Below are 13,651 nucleotides of genomic sequence, written 5' to 3'. Positions count from 1 at the left end.
TTTTTGATGATTTCTGTGTAAAAAAAAAAAAAAAAAAAAAAAAAGACTGGATGTGGAACCTGTGAGCCTGTGCATGATTTGGCCATGGATAGAGGCTGTTTCTTAGGCACGCTAAATATTTTCTGTTGGACTTGTTAATGGCATGTCAAGTCCCTGAAGTTCTGTGTAGTTCTAAATGTAATTCTAGTCTTCGCACTAGCTGTATCACTCATTCATGCCTCCAGCACACTGAGACAGCATCTGCAAAGTATGTTTAAAGAGATTCTCAGTTTTGTGGAAAAATAGAAAACTTAACAGCATTGTAAAACACATTCTTTTTTGACAGGCCCAAAGAGTTCATAGAATGTGTCTCACATATTCGTTTGCTGTCGTGGCTACTCCTGGGGTCTTTGACACACAATGTTGTCTGTCCAAATTCTCCATCATCTTGCATGCCTATTCCACTGGATGCAGGCTCGCAAATTGCAGACCACCTTATTGTTATTCTGATTGGGTTTCCAGAGCAATCAAAGGTAAGGGATTCCATCTTTTAAGAGGAGACGTGATATATATTGACCTTATTATTGCAAGCGCTTATCACTAGCTTGTATTTTATTTGGATGTGAAATTTTGAACTTTTCTAAATCTTACCAAAACAATCTCGTGTAAGCTAATGTCCTCTTTAAAATTGCTTGTACTTCTAGCACAGCAGTCCCCAGAATGTGTTTCTGAAGTAATACAGTAATATGGTTTTGAGAAGTTAAGAACCGTTTGCTTTTTTTAATGCTTAAGAGATCCCACTGGATTAAAACAGGCCAATATTGGAATATTTATTTCTTTATGAGAAAAAAGGAGGGAYAGAACCTTGTAAAAAACAGAGATTTGAGAAGAAGAAATCTCTGTAGTCTTTCTTGCATAGCTGCATTTTCATGCATATAAAACTGGTGATAAAATCACTACAGATAATTTTAAGAGATTTAACTACTTCAAAGTATCTCAGCACAGGAGTGAAGAAGGAAAAGCTGAATTCCAGAATGAAGCTTTAGCAATGACTATCCCTGTAGCAAATCTCTAGATAGTTATTTCATTCTCTTCTATTTATATAGTAGTATTGGATAACTTATAAATAATGTTGTGATCAAAAGTTAACACTATAAACAGTGATAGTTTAAGCACAGTTTTTTTTTTTTTCTGAAGGTGCTTTGGACAAGGAAGGAGAGTTATTGCAAATTATAAGCCATTTGTGACAGTAGTTCAACACAGATAATAGCAGCACTCTGATGCTAACCAGGGTTTTATTAAATACAGAAGCAGAATGATCGCATATTTGTCCAGTACTTAGAATCCCCCCTTCACTCTCCTCTCCCAGCCAAGACTGGTGCTTCCCATTCTTTCCTTCTGGGCCTTTTTTTGCTTTTTCAAATACCTCTTTCTAGTTACCGAGCAACCATTGCAATGTTTGGTGCAGTCACACTGCCACAGTGTATGAATCAATGTTGCACTTTTAAATTGAGAAAACATCTCTGACTTGAAACAAGGTAATGGCTGAAAAATAAAAAGAATGGATGTAGGATGATATATTTTTACTTCCTATCAGGTGATCAGACTATCACCTGTGCAGGTGCATGCAGTTATTCCTCCCAAGGGGCAGGACTTTCTTGTACTTTATGAAGTTCCTCTCTGGCCATTTCTCCAGCCTGTCAAAGTCCCTYTGAATGCAGCACATCACCTGGTGTATCAGCCACTTCTCCCAGTTTTGTATCATCTGCACACTTGCTGAGTGTGCATTTGGTGCCATCATCCAGGTCATTAATGAAGATGTTAAGTGGTATTGACCCCAGTATCGACTCCTGGGGTACACGATCAGTGCCTGGACTTTGTGCTGCTTATCACAACCCTCTGAGCCCAGCAGTTCAGGCAGTTTCCAGTCCACCTCACTGACTACTTACCTAGTTTGTACTTCATCAGTTTGTCTGAGGATCTTATGGGAGATTAAACTTTATTAAAATTTTAAACCATGTTTGAAATGGAGTCATACATGACAGAGCCTCCTGGCCTTCTACAGACTGCAGTGGGAGTTTTCAATGAAGGAAGTCTCAGGACTCATCCCTGAATAGAAGCTGTTCTACAAAACTAACCTTTTCTTTAAAGGGTCTGACCTTAATGTGATTGCGTGGGAGTGTGGGTTTCCAAGTGCAGKTTTTGGTCTGTAAATATAAAAACAGGTTTTGAGCATGGAAAAGATGTTATTGAATATGTCTGACTTACTATTTCCTAATGGGAGGAAAACAGTTTGGAAAATGAGGGGCAGGATTGTACAGTGGGGTGCATTAGAGAGGAGTTCTTTGATCGAAGCCTGTCTAACAGAAGAGTGCACTGTACCCCAATATACTTATTTCAGTGAAACATTTTCTTCTCTTTTCTATTTCTACAGACATCTGTTCTGCACATGTGTTCTCTCTTCCATGCATTTATATTTGCCCAGCTCTGGACAGTGTACTGTGAACAAACAGCAGTAGCTCCAACAGTCCAGAATCAGAACGAATTTAGTTTTACAGCAATCCTTACAGCACTGGAGTTCTGGAGCCGAGTGACACCTAGCATCCTACAATTAATGGCACATAACAAAGTGGTGAGTCAGATGCTATGTACAGAGTTAGTAAGGCCTGAAACAAAGCCAAGCCCTCAGAGGCTGATGTTTAAATGGAATACACTATGAATAACTTTATAAAGCAACTTTGATGCTTTTGAGAAATTAAAGGGAAAGCTAATTAGTAGTGGTTCAACCTTGCAGTGGCCTGAAACAGGATCTAGCCAGGAGCTGGCCTGAAATGGGATCTTGGTGTTCAAGAGTCACTGTTTGTTGGGTTAGGGATTCCCTGCTTCAGGTCTCATTTTAAATATATTTCTGTTCTTCAGAACAGTCTTCTTGTTTCTCTTATTCTGACTACAGGAGCAACTAAATGTTTTAAGATAATTCTGTGAATAGCCATCTGAATATTTTTTACCACAGGATTCATTCCTGTTCAGTAAAAAACACACAAAGCTGACTATTGACCACTTAAACCCATTGGTTACCCATCAAAAATGAGCCATGTAAATCTTTCTGGAAATGTTTTTGAGTAATGAATGATTTGAAGGAGGTATGTTTAGAGATAAGATTTGAAAGGGAAATGTTCACTCTGTCCAGAAATTGTCCAGGCTAATTTTGGAAATAAACTTTTGAGTTCATTTTTCAACTGCTCAGTGTTGCTGGAGCAGCTTTGTACAATAAGGACCAGAAGTGTGCCAGAAGCCTTCACACAGGTGCTACCTTTGCTTCCCATTGATTAATGATTCTCTCTGCTTGCAGGCTTAGGGTTGAGAATTTGTTTCTAATGGGCAAGTTGTATTGTGTTTTCTGCTTCCCAGAAGGTCATGACAAGCCTCTTACCACTACTGGACATTAATGAATGTTTGGCTTTAACTGAGATGACAGCTAGTAGCTTTGACTCTGAAGAATCTGATACTGGCTTCAAATGAGAAAGATCACTTGTATGTGGCCCAGTCCTCTAAGTCAGGGTTTTTTCTTCTTAGTTTGTTTGTTCTTGTTTTTTGCTGTTTTAAATGGAGACCCGATCTCTATATGGTAATTATTTTATGTAATTCCCCTTTACCCATGTGAAACATCTCCTACCCCACACAGGTATGGGCACTTGCCCTTTCAAAAATAATTGCATGACCTGCACTGGGATGTTTTTGAACCAGTTACTATCTCCTCATGTCTTCTACATATCAGGCAAGGACTTCAGCTATCTCAAGCTGTCTTTAAATAAGTTTTTAGCCTTTGACATCTAGTGAGTTCTCTGTGGTTCACCAGCCACTGTTGGGAACAGTGGTTCATGAAGCTCCTACTGAGTGAAGAATTATGCACAACTCTTCTAACCATCCAGTTGTTCAGTCAGACACAGGAAAATGTCAAGCCTCAGGACAAGAATATGACCTGGAAGTCCCAAGTTCTAATCCTTATTCTGAAAGTGTCTCGTTATGCGGCTTCACTACAAGTTATTAAACTCTCTCTGCCTCAGCTACTGCTCTGTGAAATGCAGATAATAATACATACCCATTTCACAGGGGTGTTGTGAAGTTTAATTAGTTAGTGTTTGTAAAGCACTTTGAAGATGAAAAGCACTACATAAAAGCTAAGTTTATTATTATCAAGGGGAATTTACACATAATTTAGACCAGCACTGTAAAGAGTCACTGCTGGCTCAGGGTATATGTCCTGTTGTACCTGTGCATTTACATAATATAAAATATAAAATGCTGTCTGCTACCAAGTAACTGATATTTGCATCTGTCATAATTCATGGTACAAAATTGAAGAAGTATATATTCATGGACTTGCTGCCAGTTCAGAACAATAAATTGTCTTTTGGTGGGGAGAAAAAAAGATGATTTTTGTGACTATGTTAATTTTCAAAGGATTCAGTAAATAAAAATATCATTTTCTGACACGTTGATTGATGAGAAGTACCCAGCAAAGGCATGTAAAAGGATTTATGATGTCTGCAAAGAAGGAAGCTGAAGACAACTTGTTTTGATGTGTCATAGGAATTAAAATCCATCAAGCACTGTGAAACATTTAACAGATAGGTATTGCTGCATCAGGGGAAAACTAAATAAAGAAAAATGTCCCTTATGTGTTCATGTAATATTTAATCTTATATGTCAGTCGTTAATAAATACACATCTAAGGCTTCAGTATAACTGCCAAGCAACTGCAGGAAGATTCATTTTAGGGACTATTGGCTTAGATCACAACACTGTTATGCTGGACATTTATTTGTTTTTGTTTTTTTTTTCAGATGGTAGAAATGGTGTGTCTGCATGTGATTAGTTTAATGGAGGCTTTACAGGAATGCAATTCTACTATCTTTGTTAAGGTAGGCATTCTGCATATCATGAATATTTAGTTAAGGATGTTGCCTGTATTTTGCAATTTCTAGAGATTTTCCCCTATCCCCATCCCTCACTAAAAAAGGAAAGTAGAAGAAGCTGAGGTTCAAGGCTAGTGCAGAAATAAAACCTAGAAGAGCATAACAAAAAAATCTCCAGTAAGAGGTGAGACCAGACAGTAATCTGAGATCGAAACTCTCCTTATTTTTTTTAAATGAACTTCTGATCTACTTCCTCTTCCCATTCTTGCAGTGGTCCTATTTCTCTAATAGACTGAACTGGTGTCATTGACTTTGCGAGAACCTGTGTGTTCTGAATTTTTGTTCATTCTGGTAATTTTTAATCATCACAGATTCTTGGCAGATCACTTATTGGCAGATTTTTTTTTTAGGCTGGTAACAAAACTTTGTGTCCCAGTGGTTTTCTTGTTATTATATGCCTACATGTCTGTTTCTTAGTCAAATATTATTTGACAGTAAATCTTCTTCCTCTAGGATATGTAACAGGCTATTCTTTGGTAGAGATTCAAATCCTGCATGCTTTGTTCATGTGAAAATCCTTTCAAAATCAGTAGCCAGTCTCCTGTGGATCACCGCAGTACTCTCTGCACTAACCAGATCAGAACAAAACAGGTTTATGAAGGGTTGCGGTAGCCAGACAAGCATAAATCAATTTCAGTAGTCTTTTATGGATTTTTTTCCCACTGCATTATTCTGAAGGTAGTTTTCAAATAAAATAACAACAAACCAAGTAGTTATATACATTCTGGATCTAACTGAAATATGTCTTTATTTTTTTCCCCCTGTTGCCATAAAGGAAATTATGACTGTTGTTTTACTTCAGTCTTACATGGTTGAGCATTAAGTGAAAATACAATAGCTAAAATTGAAAGTCTTGTTGTAAACTGGCCTGAAAGTATTCAGATTCATTGTGAAAATACAGATTTATAATCAGTAATGACTGGATGCAGTACAGAAACTCTATCAGTCTGGGATATTAAAGTGATCGTGGCTATTCCTGGAGGAGATGTGGGCTGGCAAGGTTTTCAGAAGGTTAATTAGTTCAGCTTCTCTTCCAGGTAGTCCAGAATGTCCAAGTTTTGACAAAGATGAAGAATGACTTTAAAGCTGTAAGAAAAGAGACCTTTAGGCTCAAATTCCTGTCATAATTCAAATGAACATGTCCAAGGGTTATATTTCGGAGTGTATATCAACAATAAGTTAAATCAGGTTAAAGGGATGTTGTTGTTACTGCAAAATCAAGCTCATAGACCCCTGAAAGCCAGAGATAAGTTGCATAGCTTGCTTTCATTTTTAACAGATGGGATGTGGGAGAGAAGAATCTGGATGACCAAATCCCCTTTACGTAGTCCTAAAGTGAAATCCTGCAGGAAAATACACATCCATAATGGTATTATAGGTTTTGTAGTCCTAGATTACTCTCTTTTCCAAAACTAATTAATTGTGAAAATGTTTGTTCTATCTGCAGAGAATCTGAAAAATAAGTGCCATGATTTGGGGAAAGATTCACTGTTTATTTTGAGTCTTTCAGTGACACAGAACTGCAAAGTTTATTCACACAGCAACCAGTAAATGAGTGGCATCTATATAATTTGAAACAAGGTCAGCTTTGAGACTGTATTTTCTTCAGTGGCTATAGAGGAGATAGAGAAGATCTATATAGAGAAGATCTGAACTTCATCACTCCTAATCTAGTTCAGAAGTCTGCAAGGATGACAGTTCTTTGGATATTGGTTGACTGGGTGGTTTTTTTTTTTTTTTTTTTTTGGTAGCTTGTTTGTTTCAGACAACTCAGTCTTATTACCTTGCCTTCCATAAGGAAACAAGTTATTTATTTTATTCTTCAAAGCTTTTTTTTTTCTTTTAGTTTAGATATAAGCCTTTCAAGCAAGGGTCATTGTAGAAATGAACACAGTGTAGTGAAGGATAGATATATACACACACACACACACATGTATATATAACAGAAGTTCTTAACATCCTTTCTGAGATCTTTCAGCAAAACTAATAATTCCCAACGTCCTCCTCTTGGAATTGAGCACAGCAGCCAGTATTAAATCTTGAGCATTTATCATTCACATAATTATATTTACTGCAGTAAATTTTATTCTACCTGAAGAATCAGGTGCTGCAAAAACTTCACTTGTAAATGAAGTCATTGTATAATAATACATGATTCAACACACATTTATATTTTTAATACATTATAATAAGGAGTCATCACATGTTGCCAGGTGTTTTATGGAATAGCTGTCTTAGGTGGCTATTTCATGTATAACTTTCTCAGGTGACAAGTGAGGGAAAATCTCTTCTAAAATAAGAGAGAAAGGAGAAGGCATGTGAGCAATTCAGCTCTCCTTCACTAAAATATGTACTTTCTCTTTTCAGTGTGGCAGGGATAATCGCTCTTACATTTCCTGATTGTGTTGGTGCAATGAGCGTTTGTCCTCTTGGTACTGTGTTAGACTTAGCTACTAAATTAAACTCATGCTGAACTTAGCATCAAGACATGTCTGTGATTGCTTTCTGTAATCTTTGAGCCATTCCCTGTTTTCTCAGAGGACAATTTTTGGAACTGACTTTAGACCATATTTACCCATTTGTTGAGGAAAACAAAGTTTCCTTCCTGGAAAACATTTCAACTATTCTGTATTTATTTTTCTTTCTAGGTTGGAATGAGTTTTATGCAAACTTACACAGATGCACATTTATCTGCATATATATCCATTATATTTTTCTCTAAGGGGAATCATTATATTTTCTTTGAGGGGAAGCATTCTGCTTTAGGAGGACTGAAACGGAACRGTTGAGCTTTGTTCCCAGGAGAGCCATCGGTGCTGGGGACCAGCTGCTTGCTGAGCTCAGCTCTCTGGCTGCCCATCAGACATATGTCTGAGGAATTTGGGAACCCAGAGAAGTGAAGGGAGCAGCTCAGCAAACCRCAAGGTCATTTTTAGAGACCCAGGGATTTTAGACAACTCTAGCAGCCGCCAGGTAGCTTCTAGAGACCTTGGCAGGCAGCAGAGCTGGGGACCCAGAAAAGCACACTGACCAGTCTGTTCTCCAACCTGGTTTCTGTCCAAACTTGCACTGGAATCCACATGTTACAGGTGACAATATCAACCCCCCAGAATGGATACTCTCTGACAGCAGTCTGTTCTTCCAGCTGTTCTTTCTAACTAGCTTTATATATTCTTCCTTTGGTGAAGAAAAGGCTCACTGAGGACTAGATCACAAAACTCAAGTGCTTCAGTAAAATTTCTTCTTGTCTCAATTATCTAACTGGCAGCTGTAGGAGTGGAGGGTTTGCTTTCTTGAGCCTGCAGCTGAATGTTTAGTTTCCCTAAATCTGTCCAGACCCTGGAAGAAAGAGATGGTGCTGGATTACAGTGATCTTATCTAACCTTAGACCTCTACAGCATAGATATCAATATGAGCTAGTTTTCCTTAGCACCCTTTATAGTCAATGGAGATAAACAGGTATTTTTAGGCCATGATTCATCTTCATCTATTTTAGCTACCTGCTTTGGTGATCTCGGTGAGATGAACTGGCTATGAGAAGTGCTTATTTCTCTCAGCTGACTGGAGATGATGTCTAGTCAGTTGATTCAGATGCAGCGGGGTACCTCAGGCCAGAGAAATCCCTTTCCTGAATTTCTGCATAGTTTCCCTCCTTGCTTCCTGTCCTTCAGACACCAGTCATGTCACCAACTGGCTGACTGGCTCCATAGGAACTTCATGAACTCTGGATGAAATTTTCAGTGACGTTTAATGGGGGTGGAGCTGTGAGGTGTGGAGCATGGCTTCTCAGTACACTTTCTGTTCCTCACCTCTCCAAAAAAACACATGGGGACTTGGAGCCACTGGACCTTATTAAGTATTTCCTTAGTGTGAGAACACAGGGAAGGATGTACAGAACTCACACGTCTACTGCATCTGGCTGCATTCCAGCTGTTTTGGTATTCATCTGTCTAAATGCTGAGGCTCGAATATGGTTCTTTATTTGGTAGGCTRAGTAATCAGTCCTGACAGAGCTGCATATGATTCTCCAGCAAAACAGCACTGAAATTGAAAAAATTAGCGTTCCTTGCACAAGGGAAACAGTGCTTTATCTAATGTTGTCAATAGCGATTAGGTTTAACTTGCAGCTCCCGGTAACATAATTGGTAAATTGCAAATTTTGATGCCATTTGGAGGAACATTTTAGAACAATAACATCAGTGGTTAAATTAATATTGGAGAACATGAATACTTTTTCTAGAAATGCCTCTCTGCCTTCCATAAGCTTATAATGTTATACTTACTCAGAAATAAAAGTTCTCTGAAGGGCTCGAGACAGAAATAAATATCAACTGTGAGTGATGGATTCCCAGACCTCCTTGCTTTGTCACTCTGGAGAGGAGTTAGGAGGAGAATTTCTTATCTGTGTTCCCAGGCCTACATGTCACATTCCACAGTGAAGCAGTGACATGACTACTGGCTTATAAAATGGTGGTTACTGCTTAAATATCTGGCCTGTTATTAGGAAATTCTGCTGTATGTTTTTTTTTTCCTGTTGTTGATGTGCACCTTGCAGTGCAGAATGTGTACCATATTCATTCCAATGCTTGCTCAACTGTGCATACAGAAACACCCTCAAAAGGAAAATAATTGATTTTCTTTAATGAGTTTTCTATTTTGAACTCTTTTCATTGCCTTAAACAGGATATTTGTAATATCAGTAATTGCTACAAACAAGGGAAGATGGCTTCCTTACCTCTGAAAGTCACCTGCCCCCAAGCATGTGCATCATTTTAAAATAAATACATGTCCAGATTTGTGGCTGAGTGCTTTTTGTGTCCATTCTGAGGGCTAAATGTGTTAGATAAACTCTTCTCTGACTCACAGTAACTAGAGCATTTTTGCAGGCACTTGTGTAATAACAAAATGTTTCTCTCTCTCTTCATACAGCTCATACCAATGTGGTTGCCAATGATACAGTCGAATCTAAAGGTAGGTTGTTTCTTGCACCTTGCTCTTCTATTGCTAGTGTTGTGTGTTTCTGTAAATTAACTCTGGAAATAAGACTAAGTCACTAGACTTCGTCTCCCAGCTCTCTGAAAATATATCACTGTAGTGCATCCAGATGTACTGGACAGCTCAGGACTGAAGGTCTCAGATGTGAGCAGACAGGAAGCATCATCAGCTAACATACTTGTCCTGTGCTCAGTACTGTTTTCCCTTTCCCTTTGGAAACACTTCCTTCTAASCAGGGTTCTGTGGCAGGGCCTTTCCCCCTGGTTTACTGAGGTTGGTCATTCCCCCAGATGTATTTTCTTCGGTTTGAGACTCCCTTTGACAACTCAGGCTTGGGACCCCTTACTGGGGAGATGGATTTTGGTTCCATAGCAGATATTGTTGGCCTGTATGGGGTAACACTGTCCTAGCTGGCTCTGTTTGTGAGGATGAGTGAGGTTTGCCATTCAAGAGAATTTTGGTGATGGGAATAAAGGTGCTGCAGATAAACCTAGTGATTTGCAAGCTACAGTGCAGAACATGGAAGAAAGAAATGTGATACTGGGGCAGTGGAGGAACTCTCCATGGCCAACAACCAATTTGTGATGAAGATAAGTACATTTCACTGTCTTGTATTAATATGTGTATTGAATAAAGAGAGAAACTGAATGTCTGAAATTGTTTCAACAGCATTTATCTGCTGGACTCCAACTACGCCTCCAAGCCATTCAGAGTAATGTCAACCATCACAGCCTAAGGATGTTGCAGGGGTCAGGACAAATGAACAACAGCTCATCCGTGCTCCGCAAATGGCTACAGTGTACCCAGTTTAAAATGGCTCAAGTGGAAATTCAGTCATCAGAAGCTGCATCTCAGTTTTATCCTTTATGAGTCATATAAATTGTTCCAAATGTTTATTTTCAGTGTAGCAATAACAGGGTTAAAGCTGTAAAACAGAAGCCCATTTTTGTATAAATCAGTATACAGAGTATATACTGTATGTRTACTTTTTAGCCTAGGACAAATTGTATGAAAGCTTATAACGGGTGAAACTAGGAGCCTGATCCTGCCAGCCCTTAATTACATTTATTCAGTTTTGCTCAAATGAGCAGGTTCAACAGGTCCTCAAGTCTGTGTTCATGGTCAAGTATTTGCAGGATTGGACTCAAATCTTTCACATTGTAGATATCTCTCTGATCATTGAAATATCTGATTCTTAAATGTTTATTTACATTATTTTTGAAACTAAGACAAAAATTGCTTTTCTTTAACTTCTATTTTTTTTAAAAACTAGAATTGTGGGTATTCACAAATATATGGAAGTGCTATGTTACTATTTTTTGATGCTAAAAAAAGAAAATAGGGTTTTTAGGAACCTTTCTAGTGTGTGTGTGTTGTGGTTTTTTGTTTTTTGTTTTAAGATTCACAGCTGGCAATGCAATAAAACCTGTCACCGTAAAACAGTCATGTTCTAATGAGGCTTTTTGTCATCATCTTCTGGGAAAACAGCAGCTTGTAAGGAGAGTTATTATAAAGTGCACTTAGAAATTAGGTTGTTAAACTGTGCCAATTCATTTGTCTTTTTTCAATATTGTTTTCCAAAAATGCCAAGTCTGATTTATTATTTTTTTGAAATATTGTTTTTACTTCATTGATTCTGTGCTGCTTTTCTCTGTAGGTTTCATAGAAGCCGCTTTAATTTTGTGAATACTGTATTGTATTCTTCTGTCAATACTTGTATACAGTGCAATTCAAAATGGATAACCCAGACCTATTCTTACTGATGTCTACAGAACTTGTATTGCAGCCTTCAATAGGAGCAGGATTGGACTTGAACTTTTGCATAATGGTATGAACAAATTATAGCATTGTCATAATATTGTATTGAACGTGATGCTTAATAACAAATGTATTTTAATATCTTTAAGGGACTTAGTCAAAGCCCACTGGAATCTAAGGAGATTCGACTAATTCAGTGGGTTTTGCATCAAATCTTAAGAGCACCAAGATTTACCACCTCTTGCAATTAATATTTAAATCTGTGCAATCACAGTTGTATTTCCTGTATTTATTACTGTAATGCACTGACTGGAATAACAAATATACATTTAAGCTGTATTTTAGAGTGCTATTAAATTCATAGTCTTTATTACCACTTGCAGAATTAATGTTTTTCCTCCCTATTTGTATAGAAGTGAAAAGGCATACCTGTAAAGAATTGCTTGAGTGTATATTTCACTAGTTGTGGAGGGTCAATCTTTCCTCAGTCTATTTACCAAACAAAAAGTGGAAATGTTTGGAAATATGTCATTAAAGTACCATTATGCTTTAAAAAAAAAAAAAAAAAGAGAGACAGTAAAGTGTGTACCAGCTTACTAGACATATCCCCTCTGCGTGTTTTCAGTATTTTATTAGATGCCTTTAAGATAAGGATGATAAAGGGAAAATATCATTTCCCTTTTCTCCTGATAATTTTACTGAACCAATGCAGTAAATAGACACTGGTTTGGATTTCCTTCCTTCACAGATTCAGACATTCATAGAATCTAAGCTCAAAATGGACCATTCTATCCAAAAGAAAATCTAGCAGATACATTATAAGCTAATTAATTGCAACTAGTTTTGCTTGTATTGAGGTGAGTGACTTGCATCTAAGCAGAATGTGTTTGAGTTTCTACAAAACTTGTCAGTCTTGATTTGAATATTATTAAGAGATCCACCACAAGGTAGTTTCTTGGTGTTTTAGGCATTGGTTCTTGTCCTGCTGAATTTGGATTGCACACATTGGTAAGGGAAGGTTTCTTCCCAAACTTTTATAGTGGTAAGATAGAGAAAAAAGCATTTTCCTTCCCCAGATTTTGACTGGCTCTGAAGAAAGAAAGAAGAGATACGGAAGTAATTATATGGATCCTATATGTTCCCATTCCTCCTTCCCCCTGTGCCCCCCCTCCCTTTGCTGGTTACTAATCAGCTCTTAGTCATTAAAAACAGACTAGGTGGTAGGCAGTTGTAATTGTGGCCTTCAGGCAAGAAGGAGCTGTGGCTTGTGTTTGCAGTGAGTTTGACTCCTTCCATTACGGGGCTATATCTTGTTCATGCTTTGTGGGAGTTTAGATCTGGTTTCAGCTCAGGACTTAGAGATAGGAGCTGGTCACAGATTCTAGTTCCATATCTGAACAGGGGGTTGCAGTTTTTAGTATGCATCCATTACCACCAATGATATTAAATATGGTCCTTATGCAGCTTTTATGAATAGTCAAATAAGATACAAGTATGAATTGAGAAGCTGCTGTGGTGTAAAGAACACGGTCTGGAAGAGGGTATGATTGATTATTAGGGATATATTGACTAACAACAAATAATGTGTGTCTCGGCCAGATGTTTTGGGTTTAACACCTCTGGTACGTGGGGTTCTATTTTAAGTGTCATGAAAATCACTAAATACATTTTAGTCATCTTTCAAGACAATTGCAAAAATCTACTTTAATTGTTTTTAAAAACAGTGTAAAATACATCTTTACAGTGCTTGAGGTCAATATACAACTCAAGTGAGTCATTCATATTATCTCTTTGAAATAGCCCAGAGCCACAATTCTTTGTATTTTGTAGGCGGATTAGGAAGTAAACAACACTTGGTGTTCTGTATAAATGCTACCAAATAATACAAGCCAATCTTCTTGCTCTGTTATGCTCCCAGAGTGTCTGTCTCTTTGTGTATG

General features: G+C 37.8%; 1 protein-coding gene across 2 annotated transcripts in view; it reads left to right on the top strand.

Annotated features, from left to right (window-relative positions):
- Positions 1-11,557, top strand: part of UNC79 (unc-79 homolog, NALCN channel complex subunit) — a 107,248-nt gene extending 95,691 nt beyond the window's left edge. For both annotated transcript variants that reach the window (XM_026079529.1, XM_026079530.1), the window contains 5 exons: positions 326-512; positions 2,414-2,611; positions 4,827-4,904; positions 9,888-9,929; positions 10,623-11,557. In XM_026079529.1, the coding sequence (XP_025935314.1) occupies positions 326-512; positions 2,414-2,611; positions 4,827-4,904; positions 9,888-9,929; positions 10,623-10,823 (706 nt within the window). In that variant the 3' untranslated portion in view covers positions 10,824-11,557. The remainder of the gene's footprint in view (positions 1-325; positions 513-2,413; positions 2,612-4,826; positions 4,905-9,887; positions 9,930-10,622) is intronic.
- Positions 11,558-13,651: the final 2,094 nt, after the last annotated feature.

This window comes from Apteryx rowi, unplaced genomic scaffold, assembly GCF_003343035.1.
Source record: "Apteryx rowi isolate R43461 unplaced genomic scaffold, aptRow1 scaffold_5, whole genome shotgun sequence".
Classification (NCBI taxonomy): domain Eukaryota; kingdom Metazoa; phylum Chordata; class Aves; order Apterygiformes; family Apterygidae; genus Apteryx; species Apteryx rowi.
Note: the sequence above shows the minus strand (reverse complement) of the source record. Positions and strands in the feature narration are given on the sequence as shown.